At 43.2% G+C, this 16,757-nt stretch overlaps 1 protein-coding gene across 2 annotated transcripts in view; it reads right to left on the reverse strand.

Moving 5' to 3' along the window:
• Nucleotides 1–1,601: 1,601 nt before the first annotated feature.
• LOC143293790 (uncharacterized) overlaps nucleotides 1,602–16,757 on the reverse strand; it is a 69,490-nt gene continuing 54,334 nt past the window's right edge. The window contains exons 4-12 of one of the 2 annotated variants that reach the window (XM_076605038.1): nucleotides 16,109–16,345; nucleotides 14,302–14,411; nucleotides 13,706–13,868; nucleotides 13,058–13,110; nucleotides 12,620–12,717; nucleotides 11,385–11,550; nucleotides 10,745–10,837; nucleotides 8,754–10,055; nucleotides 1,602–8,110 (exon numbers count right to left, since the gene is read on the reverse strand). In XM_076605038.1, the coding sequence (XP_076461153.1) occupies nucleotides 7,841–8,110; nucleotides 8,754–10,055; nucleotides 10,745–10,837; nucleotides 11,385–11,550; nucleotides 12,620–12,717; nucleotides 13,058–13,110; nucleotides 13,706–13,868; nucleotides 14,302–14,411; nucleotides 16,109–16,345 (2,492 nt within the window). In that variant the 3' untranslated portion in view covers nucleotides 1,602–7,840. Of the gene's footprint in view, nucleotides 8,111–8,753; nucleotides 10,056–10,744; nucleotides 10,838–11,384; nucleotides 11,551–12,619; nucleotides 12,718–13,057; nucleotides 13,111–13,705; nucleotides 13,869–14,295; nucleotides 14,412–16,108; nucleotides 16,346–16,757 lie in introns of both variants that reach the window. The other variant, XM_076605037.1, reaches the window with a different exon arrangement.

The following is a 16,757-nucleotide window of genomic DNA, read 5'->3' on the forward strand; positions in this document are numbered from 1 at the left end:
TTCATAGCTAGAAACACCATCAACGTCATGAGGCAGTCCTTTATTTGAACGTTTTGGTTGGGTTACTGGCCGCAGTGTTTGCCTGGCTCCTTTCCTCGCTCACTCAACAAAATGTCGGACTGACGCCATGCTCAAGACATGTGATCATGGCGAACTGAATCAACCAAGATTGCTTTCTTTAGCTGATGCTCAGAAGGAATTGAAGCGTAATTCAAAGAAGACAGTGATGAACATTTATTGGACGGTTTGATAGAAAATAAAGGGAGCAGTCAAGAGAGTGGCCAAGATATGACTATCAGTGATTGATGTCGACTGTACATTCATAGCAGACGACAGACTGACCGAATTATTAGCAGGACACCGTGTAAGCGATTTTCTCGGCACTCAGCCAACGCAGTCTGATGAAAACTGGATAAAGTGACCCTGTGGGAGGGGTGAAGAGGAAGGGGGGTGGTGGAGACTGAGGGGGTGTGGCCTCACATCCATATTATCACTTGGAAAAGTCACAATGCATTGTGTATCGATCTCTTTCATTTTTTTTTAAATTGTGGTTCTAGTATGATTTTGTGTGTGCAGATATTCATTTGTCCAGAATATATATTTTAGTGCAAATTACCTGACTAATGTTTGAAATGAACAAGTTGACAATGTGACAAAGAACATAACACTTGATTTCAAAACAACAGCATGTCACTAAAAATATATAAAATGGAAAAATATGTGTTTTGTATTCTTTATTTATTTACCTTTCAGAAAATATATTTTTTTATGGGTCTTTCTCCAATAACAAAGAGCACTTTTTTTTTTTTTAATTTTGTACCCGTTTTTTGTGGAGAAAACCCTGGCAAATAGATTTCATTTAAATCTTATTTTCCTGGCAGCGAAAGGGTTAATAGAGGGAGTTACAAAGCATTACTCTCCAGCTCACCCTGTTGCCGCCATGTGGCAATCACCTATTGGGCAGCTGCACACTATAATATGCTACTGAATGGTGCTTTGGTTTCTTCCTTGTACAGTTTGGATGCACCTCCAAAGTGACTAACAGTTGCTTCCAAGTCAGCTAGCCACTAGGCTTCATAAAATAACTCTTCTGGAGGTTCAAACACCATTATTTTGTCTTTTCTACAGGCTAGTCGAAGCCACATGCTACCACCATGCATCGTAACTTGAATGTTAGATTAAATCATGTTGGAAGCTAGGTCAATGTCTTGACAAAGAAGACGAACTGAAGGTTGTTTACCCGTTGGTAGGAAGTCTCTTATCTCAAGTTCATACACACATGTTCGGAAAATCACAGTTAAGTCCCTTTTCATAAATCACTGACTGCTGTCGCATCCACTAAGGTGATATCACAGTAGGTTGTGTGCACACTGAGTGATTTAAATCACTAGATTTTTTAAAAATAACATTTTATCAAAACAGACATGCTTTTATGAAGTGGTCCTTAACTTTTTGTGAAGTCTGTAGTTATGAAAGAGAAAAGCCTCTCTCCCCACTCTTTCCAAAAAACAATAAATAAATAAAAATGACGTACTCACAAATTCATCTTTCAGCCACACATGCTCAATTTTCTCTCTCCTACAAAAACTGAACACCAAGTACATAGTGAATATTTACTGTGTACATAGCATAATAATGATACAATGAAAATGACATAGAACAATGACTGAAAGCATGGATACAATAATGATCAATAAACGGGTCTTCATCCTGGAGCTATTGCACAGGCTGAATGGTAGGCGCCATGTTCCCATGGCCTAGCAATGTTGCTCAACAAACATGAAGTGATAAGATCCTCTGGGGGACTACCAAGGCACTGGAAACGTTAGTGAACTCTGCTGCCAGCAATCACAGCGCACAACACTACTACAGCTGTCTGTCAGTGGGCTCTGGTTGCACATCCCGATGACTGGTTGTGACAGGCCTAACAACTTAACACTCCCAATGAAAGATCTCGGTATTGTGTACAACCATAACACCATCTCAAACTCTTTCATCTTATAAAAAAAAACATGAATCTGTTTGATTTCTTTTTCTTATAACCGCCCTTCCCCGTTTTTTCTGTCCTCTAACAGGATTGTTAAGCTAAAAAAATAAAATAAAATAAAAATAATAAAGGTATTAAATGAAGATGGTCAGTGACGGGGGAAGGGGTGCTAGTTGATGACTGCTGGCAACTAGTTCAAGGCGCAACCGCGGGGACAACGGGGAACTGACACAAAACAAGGTCACCTGTGTGTTGGTACACAATGCCCACAGCTGACCCCCACAAACCTGAGATTGTTAGCATTGCATAATCATATAGTGGCCACAGACACCCTCCTCTTCACACAAACAGGACTGCCCTCAATCAGAAAGTTGCACATTACTGCTGCAAACGCTCCAGATACACCAGACTGTACATTTAGCATAACCCACACCCTACTGTCTCCACATTCCCAAACATCAGATTGCCACACATAATATATGACCATGAACGCTAATGTCTAATGGGGATAATATAACCTGTAATCCACAGAGAGAACCAGACATTCACAAGCACTTAGATATACATATTAATATGCCACCTTCACATGTGATTAAAAATCTAAACTGTCATGTCACAGGGGAGAGGGAAGACAACGAAAGTGGTGCACAGTAATCTCATTTCACCTCTTACCACTTTCATGCGTCTATCACTACCTATCCTCTCCCATTCCCCTAAACAAAAAGGGATGGAATAGAACAGTCACAGGCACTTGTTATCATTAAGTTATTTATAAACCTGTAACTGACCTACATTCCACAACAAAACTACTGCCAGCTGTCCTTGAATTCAGAAAAAAATGGGACACAATCTTTTAAAACTATGCTCTTGCTGTTCATCACCTAATTATTTTTCTTTCAAAAAAAAACATGCACATCACTATGTGGCTCAATGTGCCTTCATTGAGTATGCAGAAACACATCAGTCAACTCCCAACCACATTATAACGATTAATGTTTCCTCAGAGGTTAAAACTGTGTGAACTTATACATCTTTTAAAACGCAGCATCCCTTGGGGAAGCACGACACACAGGCTCAGTGAAGATGCAATCCATCAACAATGCTCTAGGTAAACCTGCAGCGAACCACTTTCTTGCCTTGTGTGTGAAATTGGGGTTGATCTTAACCAGGGAAAGCACCCTGTCACCCACTGCCTCCCCTTCCCTTCCTGTTTGCACACAGTCATACATTTGTTTCTTCTGTCCTGGATTTTTCTGCACAATTTAGCAAGGTATGACTCTTGTCATAAGTTATGTAGCATGCGCCCAATGGGACCTCATTTTATTGTCTCATCTGATAGACTAGCACCCATGCCACCACTATCTAGGAAAAAAGAAAAGGAGTAAATATAAGTTCTGCACTGAGTACAAACAGAAGTATATGCGTATTGTGCGATAAACTGTGCACTTGAAGAAGGGAAAATTGTGTATCTAGATATGCAAAAGAAATGTTTTGGGGGCTGTCATACTGAAAAAGTTTCTCTCAACTTCCAAGCATTCCTCTCTTTTGCTGAAATATTCCTCTGAAGTCTGCTCTAGGGCTGGCAGGTCTGTATGACATTATCTCCATGCTACTCATTTTTGTGCACCTCCCCAACGCTCCTCTAATAAACCCCTTCCCAATGACGAAAACGACCTGGATGGCATGTGTAAAACTTCTGTCAACTGAAAGAATTGAACGACCAGTCCAGGGCTGCCTAGGTCCCCACAGGGTACAGGGTCCACAGTAAGCACTGATGTGATGGATTTCTATCCCTGTTTCGTGAAGACAAATGCTGTAAACCACTGTGAAAAGTCTGCTGCGTTTTGTATACTTCTGAATGGTCAACCGAAACATATCTCAATGACAACATCATTCACGTTCTTTTCTGACAACTGAAGCAGTTCATGTTCAACAATTCAAGATGCACAACGGCTTCCTCCATTAAAAACAAATACTGTACTATATAATATAATGTGGAAACCTGACAGACAGTGGGTGGGGTAAGGTGTCCATGCTGTCATCCACAGAGAGGTGAAAACAATGTAGTCTGACCTTAAGAGGCATTCAGCCATCCAGTCAGCCAACCTAACAGGACCATTTATCATTCATTTTTACACCACATGTGTATCAAAATTCAAGTCAAAACAAAGTCACTAGCAATACTCAAATAATGGAAATGTACAAACTCATCAAAATATTTAAAAAAAACATCAACTCCTTCCTTCTCAAAGAATAATAATGATTACTTGCATGCACATGCAAACAGAATCAAGTGATAAAAACCAACACAAGTGCAAACCATAGGAGCTGACTGCTTCCTTTCAAACACTTGAACAGACAAGGGGATAACAATCACTGTCACAATCTGTCACAGCGAGTACTGCTGTACTGTGTCACCTGTCATGATTTGGGTCGTTAAGAACGATGAAAAGAACAAAAGGCAAGCTCCATCCACCCGAGTAGTGCTTTCCACTGACCACAAGCAACCAGGCACAAACCACAGACAACCACACTAACCCACACTCAGTGGACACAGGAATGCAGAACTGGTGACGTGGAAGAGAGCACTGGAAGTGGGGTCAGCTCCAGTGTGATATGCCAGGAGAAAGATCCTGTCTGACAGGGAAGTCCACCGTTTCCAGCCAACACACTGATCAAAACGCCCCCTTCTTGACCAGAGGTCGTTTTGTGTTTCACCAACACGACGACACAAATATTCCTCATTCACCAGGGAATTAAAAAAAAGACAGTTGTGAACAAGGTCAATATAGTTCTCACACCCAAACACAGCTGGGCAAGACTACCATGTCCATTCTGACTTTCAACAGCACACACCTTGCATTTCAACAACTATGTCATTCTATGTGAAATTTTCATATCAACTTGCAAACATTATCAAAGCCTGCTTCTTAATATAGACAAATAAAATGCACAAAGAAATAACAACCTCACAGGTGAACATTTCTCACGTTCGTGAACAATTAAAACACATAGTACCACTACAATAAATAACAATGCGGGGGAGGGAAAAATAACACAAATATACATGTGGCATAATGTTTCTCTGTTCAAAGTCTATGGTGAATAAATTAATTTTAAGACTGCAGACCAGTTCTGAAGCCCTTTCTTTGATGTTGTACATATCCAACAACACAACTGTACACACTAATGCCCATTCACATCCGATTAAATGATGGTTTAGTCATCACACACATCACAACCCCCACCCCCCCCCCCAGTTGAAGTACGGTCACCACCAGACCACTGGGACCCCCCATTCACACAGAAATAGAGACTGATGCTTCTGATCTCCTGCCCCCAATGCTGAGGGATGGAGGCATCAAGTGGAAAGAATCCCAGTCTTTCATTGACAAGCACACTCACAAAAAGGCTGGGTTAAAGACAAGGAACATGTCCAACGACGCTGATAACGTGACCCCTACTGTGTATCCACTCTTATATCATGACAAAGTGACACAAGGAGAGAGCAGTTAACATAAATAAAACAGGCCCAGATGATAATGTTAACTGTCATATGCACACAAACATGTTCCCAAGTTCCCCCACTGACAGTCCTTGAGCGTGTGGATAAAACTGGATTGCTCCAGCTAGTGGTATAACATGCACCTTTTTAGATACAACTGTCATCCGTCACAGTCCTATAGCCCTGTCAGTGACTGATGGTTTAAAGGTCCCATAGTCTTTTACTGTCATCAGGGCAGTGAATTCATATCCACTGTGTCGAAGACTTGGCAAAGGAAGGCAGGGCCCAACCCTCTTCTTCCACTGTTTTTAATCTTCCCCATATGTATTAACTTACACTGTGTTCAGATTTTCCTGTGTTATCACTGAGAACAGCACTTAACACTGACTGGGTATTGTTCACTATCATTGCCCTGAGACAGCTGACAAGTCCACATGAGATGAAACTGCAGTCATGTCTGGCATGTCATTAATTGCTTCTCTCCCTTACAGAGAATTCAAATGGCCTCAGTTGCTGTCTGTGAAGGCTTTTCCTCTGTAACAATCTTCCACAGACTTTTTACGAAAATAATTTTGTATATCTGAAGCCATTTGCCACCCTTTAAGGTGGACTCCTCCACAACCTGAATCTTAAAATACTTTGTTCTATATTAATAAAACTGTACATTAATGTAAAGTTTAGCACAGCTACATGCTAGCCTGAAAACTACTTTCCACATTGGCTTGCTGTTGGAACTCAGTTGTACATGACTGCTCATCCTTGAGCTATTATACAGCCCAAAATGTCTCGCTATTTTCTTTCCAAATGGGTGGGAATGGTGTTTAAGAATCCAACTAAAAACAATAGTGGTCGCAGTAATAAACATATAAAGAACCACCACTGCACAAACGAAAAATCTTTCGATCAATCAGTAATGCAATAACATGATAAAAAATATCTGTGTTCCCATTTCCTCCAATGAATACCGACGATGTGTCACACATCGTCATACAAGAAGAGCAACTATTTCCCTCAAACTGTGACTCAGTCTCTGTACCCTGGATGAATCATACCAGTGAACAACACTCAACATTCTTCACTTATCTAAAAAAAAAAAAAAAAAAAAAAAAAACCCCAAAAAACCACTTTCCGATCCAGTCTCAAGAAATCCAAATTTGATAAACTGACTGCCTGAAGCAAATATAAGGATTTTTTTTCTTTCTTTTTTTGGTTGTGGGCTGCGACTCCCACTGAGAGCAGTCATTGCTATTGTTGTGGAGAGGCAGCAAAAAAGAGATATGACTGAACTATGAAATGAAAAGACAGTGGAAAGAAGCAGGAATGGCACCTACATCTAGATGAAGTGAAGAGGAAGCATGTGTGATGCTCATTTCAACTTTCCAGCCAATATTCCATCTTCTGGGCAGAGAATAATACTTTTAGCATACAATGGTTGTAATAAAAAGACAAAAAATGTGAGACTGAGAGGGAAGGAGGAGATGGATGGAAAGATGAGTGCACCCTCCTTATTTTTTCCCCCCTTACCTAACTCCCATTTTTCGGGTTCAAACATCGATCTACCATAGCTGCCTCATTTGTTAAATGTGCACCCCCAAGTATTCTTGACACAAGTCTATGTCCACAACAGCATCAAATCTCATCAGTAATTGCTCCACACACAACTACTCCCTTTCCTTACTAGCATCCTCTAAAAAACACGCTTTTCTTATGTACATGCATGCCATGAATACTCACACATATATGTCAACTATGACGATGTGTTTGAAAAAAAAAACCCAAAAAACAAATGAACCCAAAAAGCTGACACAAAATATACATCTCACGGTCAATATGTGGGACAATGCAATGCTGAATATCTGAACATCTGCTGCCAATCCTCCTGGGCTCCAGGCCGGTGATAATCTAACTTGCACTCACAGGGGGCAAGTCAAAAACAGTTTCAGGTCAGGGGATCCGGAAATGGGAAAGAGGGGGTGGCTCCCTGTAGTGGGGAGAAGAGCCCATCATCAGGTCACCCACATGGGGCAATGGCTGGCCATGCACACACACACACACACACACACCATCAGTCCCACCTTGGACTGCTGGTCTGTGGATCAGTCTTGTGCAAGAGGTAGGAAGAGTGCTCCTACTAGGGTCATCTGAAAAAGGAACTGTAAAAAAATGATGGCAGAAACAGCCAGTCATTAACTAAATTACAAAAAAAAAAAAGACGGTCCAACACTATTTGTGAATGAACCTGTTTCCACGGAGCAGGGGAGAAGGTACCAGACAGTACAGCGATGACAGGGAACTGAACAAGCATCCAGCAGAGAAAAGCACCACCACTACCATCCATCACTGGGCACTCATTTCTGGGAAGCATCTTTGGTGGGGGGCGGCTGGGCAAAGGCCCCCTGTAGGGAGGCCATCATGAAGGGTGTGGACAGCAGGGCCTTCTGGCGGATCTCCTCACTGTAGGCCATCAGCTGGGCCTGTGCAGCTGGCGTCAGCTGCTGATACATGCTGAGCGGGGAGGCAGCTGTGCTGGGGGGGAAGGCCTGGCCGCCCAGGGCAAAGGCGGCGTGCGGAGTCAGCAGGGAGGGCAGGAAGGGCACTGCTTCGCTTGGCTGGGCCGGCTGAAAGGGACAACCGTGTGGTAATGGGCAGCTTCCTTCACCCTACATCAATTCATGTAGCATTCCTTACTTCTATATCAATTCATGATCTGTCATACATACACAAACAAATTCAAGAGTTCCCACAGATGTGACCAACCTTAACCTTTTCCAGCCCGTTTTTTGACCAGATTAAAAATTTTCCATATCAAAAACAAATTTTAATGCTAAACTGAATCCAAAATTTGTTTGTGTGTGGGCATGCATGTGTATGAGTGTAAACGTGTGTATACACAAACACTTACATGTGATTACATATTTTAATTCCCACTGCATTTGTGTTACATGCATGCATGTGTGTGAGTGTAAACATGCACATACACAAGCACTTACATGTGCATATATTTTAACTCACACTGTATTCGTGTTAGTATATAATTTGAAATTCATTTATATAGTTTTATGAACTGTCTGCTCCCAATATTCCTTGTGACCCTAGTACACTTGGTAAATATAATAATAATAATAATAATAATAATAATAATAATAATAATAATAATAATAATAAATATATATTCTGTTCTATATTCTGTTTTATTCTGGTTCAGAATTCACTAACATAGACTTCTTCCTCCACCTCACAGAGAGGGAGTGGCTGACTTACCCTGGGCAGAGCTGTGAACTGTGCCCCAAACAGAGCTGACTGCAGCAACACTTCCGACTGCTGCTGCTGCTGCAAAGCCTCCGCCATCCTCTCTGCCTGACTGTCCTTGTGACTGCTGCTGCTGCCCCCACCACCACCACTACTGCTGTGACTGTTGCTGCTGCTGCTGGGTCCTGGCATGTGATGGTTCTTACTGCTGCCTGCCACTGGGCCGGACTGACTGTTCTTCAGCCGGCGACTCTGACTGTGGCCCCCACTGTCTCTGCCGTTGCTCAGTGAGGAAGCACCTGGTAATGTTAATGGGAAGTGAGAGTTCATGTCCATGGATTTGGAGGAGGAGGAGGAGGAGGTGGAGGGAGAGGGGGAGGGAGGCAGGATGGGGGTAGTGGCCGCCTTGTTGGAGCGCCTGCTCTCAGAGGAGGGGCGCTGATGCTGGATGTGGATGCGGCTGAGCACCTGGTTGGGGTGCGGGAAGCGCTCCACGGGGTTGGTCCTCATCTCTTTGTGCAGGCGGCAGGGCATGACCCGGGGAAAGGGCGGCCCAAAGTCTGGGGGAATGGGGGCCTTCACGTAAGTGGAGTGAGCGGGGGAGGGCTCGGGGTATTCCTGCAGAGACTGGTAGGTGGGCCCGGATGCCAGGACATGGAGATCCCGGCTCATCTGGAGAGGAGGGACCAATTCCGTGATGAACTTGGCATTCAACAGGTGTTCTTTGGTCTGCTTCAGGTGCTCAGACAGGGAGGGCACTGCCCGCTGGTGAGCCGAGGGCACCTGCGAGGGAGTATGGGGGAGGTTGGGGCGGGGGCTGCCGACTGTCAGGGGATTGAACAACTGAGACGCATGCGACTGACCGGACACATTGGACACTGGCTGTGGCTGTTTTCGGTAGCGGTCGTTCCTGGAACTGCTGACTGGGGTGTACAACGAGTGAGAAGGTAGTGTCTTCAACAGGTCTGAAGGCACGGCAGCTTTGTGGAGCAGGGTGTCCGGGTGGCGGGGCAGGGGGGCCTTGTGGGGGGGGAGGTGGGTGCCAGACACGCGGGGCACCTCCAGGGGGGAGGCCCTCTGCACATAGGTGGGCTTCATCTCCACCTGGTACAGGTCCTCCACCTTGAACACCTTGGGCCCAGAGGTGCTGGGCTGGGTGGTGCCCGAGGACGCCATGTTCATGCGGGGGGCACTGGGCGGGGCCTCCCCACCTGTGTTGGTAGCTGTGGAGGTTCGAGTCTGGTCCTCCAGCTTGGTCAGCCCTTTGATTCCGTTGCTCTCCTTCTTCACCACGTCCTGGCTGACGGTCTTTTCCTGCACCCACAAAAACTGCTGTTTTTTCTGTATGGCCAAATCAGGAAAAAATTGTAATAAATTTTTAATGCACAGAAGCTGGTGTCATCTTTTTTTTTATCTTCTTGTCAAATGCACACACACACACACAAAAAAAAGAGAGAGAGAGAGACAACCAACAGTCTACTGTTTTACTGTACCCCTTCTGGTGAACAACAGTACATTAACAATAAAACATGCATGCAGACTAGAAAAAAACATACATATATCTATCTCTATGTCAGTGGCGATCTACTGTTGCAATGCTCTCTCCCCTGGGAGAGCAACACAAATTTCATACACAGAAATCTGTCATGACAGAAAGTAATATAATATTAAAAATTATAGTGTCAAGAAGTCTGGCATGACAAGAATGTGGAATGTTCTGAAAGTGGACAACCCATATAATGATAAAAATAGTATATTTATATACTGCTTTCAATCCTCTCAAAGCGCTTTACAACTTTACAATAACACATCAGTCAGACAAAAATCACACACGAATACACACACACAAGAACACACACACACACACACACACAGTGCCTTAATTATTTATCAGAGAGTGCTTGGGAAGGAATGCTTTTAGATTTGTTAAAAAGGATGTGGGTGAGGGTCTGTGATGGACTGAACAAGGCACAATGTAGAGAGAGAAAGAAAGCATGCAGTACCTGAGAGGTGTCCATGTCTGACACAAGACAGATGGCCTTGCATTCCAACTTGTCCTTGTTCCCTTCACTCTGGCCACTCTGTGACATCCGGTCCTGGACACACACACACACACACACACACACACACACACACACACACACACCACAACAACAAACACATGTATACACATGTATACAGATACAGACACCCAGACACAGACAAACACACACATATGAATGTCAGCTGTGAACCATACAGATCCTTCAGATAGATGGAAATGATCAGCAATGTCAATTGTGAAGAACACACAATTCATCACGGAGAAAATTGCATGAATAAACTGCTAAATATATGTTTTGTAGAAGCATCAAACAACTGTCATCATGAAAAACAGATCTCGCTTAGATCTTGGTCTCCGACTGAGGGTAGGCACTATTTAAGTATCCATATCAATCAATCAATCAATCAATCTCACAACTTCCAGATGCATACATATATCTGTCAAATAAGTTTTATTCAAGTGATCTCAAATGTTCACAGCAAGTGTATGGACAAAACCAGTGTACAATGGTACACAACCACTATCTGCCTTTGATCTGCAACTCTCACCAAGAACCAGTAATGATGATGATGATGATGATGATGATGGACGTGGCTCACCTTTTTGTCTCCTTTGTCTTTGATCTGTCCATTGTGCACAGGTGTCTGGGTGTTTTGGGCAGCATCCCTCATGGGAGGGAGTGGAGGGGGGCCAGATTTCCCACTGAAGCCTCTCTGCTTGGCCTGCTGCACCTTCCTCAGGTGGTTCTCATAGGGCAGGATCAGCCTGGGCACAACACAGGCACAGCAAGGTCATCACCTCTCACCAACATTACCCACACCATGGTCCCCAACAACTGACACACAGTAAAAGTTCACCTCAACATGAAGGTTGAAAGGCTGAAGGTCCCATAGCCTTTCATGGGCACTGGGACAGCGAAATCATATTCCCTGTGTCTAGGGCTTCTCCTTCCACCATTTTACGCTTCCCCAGTCAGGTACCCATTCACACCCAGGTGAAGTCCAGGTGAAGTGAAGGAAAATCAGAGTGCCTTTTCCAAGAACACAACACCATGCCGAAACGCCTCAAACCCTGATCACTGGTGAACACTATTTCATAAGTCCAACACCTGATTGTTGTACAATGGTGCCTCCACCACTCACCATCACACACAGCAAAGAACCAGTGGGCAGGAGGACCAGTGTGAACAACAGTGTGTTTCTAAAAAAAAGATTTGCATGGCACAGCACAAGACAGGATGGATACAATATGTCACACACACTGCCTTTCACTTCATAAGCGGCGGGACAGAACACTGAAGGTGATTAAAAAAAAAAAAAAAAAAAAGAAGTATTCACAGAGGCAAGACATGCTGTTTCTCAGGATAAAAGAAATATCTATTATAAGCATATGTGTATGTGCCGCATAGATCATTAGATGTGCATACACAATCATCACAGCATAACACCACATTCTTAACATCAGAAAATCTTAATCTGAGTCATGCATGCACACACACTCATTCTTGCTTTCCGAGTAATTACAAATTATCTCCCTTGTCTTGAAACCTGTCAAGCCAAAACGCCTTTTCACTGACTGACTGACCAGATGACATGCTTGGCAGAGCTGTCTTAGTACTGCGCTAGCCTTGCAATTTGGCCAGCAGAACAAACCAATAGCCTAGTTTGCATAAGTCTGCATCAGTCTGACATTGTACACTATATGACACCCAATAACAAATCAAAATAACATGATAATGTTCCTAGATAAAAACTCTCCATCTGACAAGACTGTACCAACTGAATCAACATTCTGCTTTTACAAACTGATCAAGAAAAGAACAATTTCCACAAACCTTTCATAATGTCTTCGAGTGCAGGTTGCAGCACTTGTACTGCTGGCATGGCCACCCAGTTCATCGTACAAGTTTCTCCACTGACGATTCTCGCAGATCTGCACAACATTCAGTCATTTCTCTCACAGCTACTGACACAGTTTACACTGCAATATAATGTAATTGAAATGCTCTTACACCAACAGAATACATACACACACATCAATCCACCTAAATGCTAAGGCCTAATTTGACTCATCGTACTGTCAATATTGTATCACACTGTATTGTATTGTATTGTATTGACACAAGTGTCTGAAGGACAACAGTGTTTTAAAGCCCAATTTTTTTTGGTTAAACAGTCAATTCATTATTTACAGCATAAAGGGACAACTTATGGCTTGCAAAATTCTATCATATTGTTCAAAACAAAACCAAACAGAACACCAAAACACATACCTTTTCATATCCACCCAGTCGTTTGGCAGCCTTGTAAAATTCATACAGGTCAACTGGAAATAAGAACAGGTTATGTCCAACTGATAGCAGCTCAGCTATAATGGTATATAGTTGTGTATTCAGGTGTACAGTACACTGCAATTATTGCGCATCTGTCAAGGTCGTGTCAGTTACATGCATTCCTGTTTCATTCCCACCACAACATACTGATTCCACAACACAGTGACAAAACATCCAGCCTTTTCCCTTGTCATCTCTGAACAACAACAATAATGATAATGGTGATGATATCATATATTTTTTTTATTAAGATTTTAAACCAAACAGCACACACATACAGTCCCACACACACACACCACACACACACGCATGCATGCAAGCACACACACATGCATGCATGCACAACCTCACACACACACAGACACACAACATATTCATTAATTCTCTCCACTCTTTTCTCTATCCCTAGTCCTCAACACGCACAACTCCCAATAGTCACTGCCTGTTTCCGGTTCACCAGCTGTATGTAGTTTGCAGCTGATTCTCACCTTTCTTGCTGCTGCCGTTTCCCCCATAGAAAAGCCACGTCATTTACTTCTGCCCCAGTCAACAAAATAACATGACAACTGTTCAACAAGTCCCACTCACTCTGCTTAGATCCCATTGATGGCAGACGATCAATGGGTGAGTTGCGGGTGGCCATGAACTTGTACAATCTCTTCAGGAACATCTTCTCCTCCTCGCTGACTTTGGATTTGGAGGCGCTTGCGATTCCATTCCTGCTCTCATTCCTGCTCTGAATTCTCAGGGACTGGACAGACAGAACGAAGGGAAAATCATGTGTGTGTGAGCGCCTGTGTGTGCACGTGGGTGTGCATGCTGGAAACTTCCAAAGATCTTTATGTTTTCATACTAACAAATACACCATTGAAAAACCATGTAAGATCTATCTTAAGAGAGAGAGAGAGAGAGTGTGCGTGTATTGGAAGCTATCAAAGATCTTGATTTTTTCCTACCAACAAATACACCACTGAAAAACCATGTAATATCTGTTTCATGTGTGTGTGTGTGCATGATGTGTGAGTGCTCAAGAATGTTTGTACCCAAACAAGCACGAAAGTCAGTTACACACAAACGTTTCTGACATATATGGCACAATAAAGCCTCCATTATTTGACCTGTGCCCAGCTCCACCCAAGCTCCACTATCAGAGCTGGACAGACAGGTCCTATACTGACCTTTACCTTGGGGGCTGAGCCAGAAGCGTTGGAGCTGTGGTCTGACCCGTAGCCATTGCTGTCAGAGTCGTCCCTCTTCATCTTGCGTTTGCGTGGACGCCCCTTCAGGTTAGGTGCTGAGAAAAATTAAGAGGAATCAGAATCAAGATCACAGTTGTCAACTGGTAAGTATCATTAGTATTCAAGGACTCAGGGTTCCAAGCTGTGGCAAGACCTGACTGAAAATTTCCATACCAAACACAAAGCCTTACTGCATCTGTCTGCAACATCTCTGATGAAACTGATCAGTGGATATCCCAGAATCAATCTTCAATTTTCACCATATATTGTTTTTTTTCAATGTGTTTTTTTTTCTTTTCTTTTTTAATGTGTTAAGCACTTTGTTGAATGGCACTGATCAAGGGTTTTATTGAAATTTCAAGACTTTTCCAGACCCTGAAGGGCAAAAACACTTTTTTCTTAAACTTTTCAAGACTGACATGACTCTGTAAAATCTATTTCAGGTTTAGGTTTCCATTAATTTTATGCTTTTCTTGGGGGTGATAAGCTCTCTCCAAATTCTGCAGGCAGTTATTCCAGACTCCTCAGACATTTCTGATTGTCTCCCCTGAAAAGCTCCACTTTGTTTCAAGATTTAAAAACAACAACGTAGACACAAAAAAACTCTAGGCTTCTGAAATGCAATCAAACCAAACCCCTTTCTTTGGATACTAATTCAAGAGTAACTGTCTGTGGAAAGTACTTCATTCTTCAAACTGTCTAAAAGATGTTCAGCAATATGTCTATTTTGAAAAAAATGGTCTTGTCTCAAAGCAATATGTGTATGAATGTCATCAGAAATGGGAATCCTACATCGCTAAAATCACTTCAGTGAATGAAGTCATGAGTGCTGTCAACCACCTGCTGTTATAAAACACTGACATTTGGTTCCACACAATATCTACTCTCTGTCAGGCAGTCTGAGTTTATCTTAATCATACAGCATCATACAAACGACTGAATGAACCAAATTTTTCAGTGTGTTATCTGTCCTTTTGGTTCAAGGTAATGCTCTATCTGCCCTTGTTCTCAGTGTTAGGCTCTAGGAATGAAAATCTGCCCTCATCACACTCTGTGACAGGCTTCACCCCGTCTCACTCTCCACAATCTGCTTCAGATCCACTCTTTCCTGCGTTCCCAGCTCCAAACACTCCACAATCAACAGCTGCTCTATTTGTCTCTGGACCCTGCACTTGGAACAATCTCACTGCCTCCCTTTGTCAGATCTCTGCACTCCTTCAAGTCTGGCCTCAAAACCTCCCTCTTTTCAAAATAGACCCTCCCTCTCTCCTTCCATAGTTTCTCTCGCCTTCTGTACAAATGTATCAATGTTTTATGTTTCATCCCTTTAGTGAGCTGAAGTGTGAGAAGTCATGAGTGAAAGTGCTTTGATATTTTCACCACACAAGAATTCAGTGCTACATAAACACTTTTGGTTTAATAAAAAGAATGAAACACTGCATAAAAACACACCGTCAGAATTAACAAAATGCCAAGTGTACAAAACATACACGTTTCATGTATGAATGAGTAACATGCGTGCGTGACTCAGACCCGACTGAATGACACAGGAAACGAATGATGAGTTCCCAAATGGCAACAGTCAGTCAGCTCTACCTAGGTAGGCAAATGACTCTGTCTTTGTAAAGCGCTTAGAGCTTGGTCTCCAACCAAGGATAGGTGCTATATAAGTATCCATATCATCATTATCATCATCATCAAAACACACCACCACCACCATGGTGACTAACACATCACCACCAGGGTGCCTCACCTAGATGTTCCAGGTGAAAGTCCAGGTCCTCCAGGTCACGGTACTCGAACACCTCCCGACAGAACATGACCCTGACCCCACGCCTCAGGCTGGTGATGCCCCCGATGGCCATGACCAGCACGTTCCTTAGCCAAGCGTCGCTCAGAGACTCCACACGCTTCAGCACACCCCGGTACCGGCAGTAGCGGGGGTAGGTCATGATGGCCACTGGTGCCAGCAGCTGCTCCGAGTCTGCCCCTGTCGCAAACACCGTGCACCCATCAAATGTTAGAGGTTCTAAGACAGTTCAAGTTTCTCAACGAGGTGTCACTGCGTTCGGACAACACTTCATCACATCTACTAGGCAGATGCCTGACCAGCAGTATAACCAAACATGCCAGTCAGCCCTTGAGTGCCTGCATATATATATACATTTGTATACAAATTACAGTGGATTTTTCTTTTCCAGATTTTGCCAAAGGACAACACTCATGCTGTCATGGATTCAGTGCTCCAAGTGCATGGGAGCATGGCTTATTGTCTCATCTGAACACATAGATGGTCAGTTTATTTTCCAGTCAAACGTAGGATAATGAGTGAGATTGGGATTCAAACCCAGACCTTCACACACACACACACACACACACACACATGCACAAAAGCACACCTA

Source organism: Babylonia areolata, chromosome 19 (assembly GCF_041734735.1).
Source record: "Babylonia areolata isolate BAREFJ2019XMU chromosome 19, ASM4173473v1, whole genome shotgun sequence".
Classification (NCBI taxonomy): Eukaryota; Metazoa; Mollusca; class Gastropoda; order Neogastropoda; family Buccinidae; genus Babylonia; species Babylonia areolata.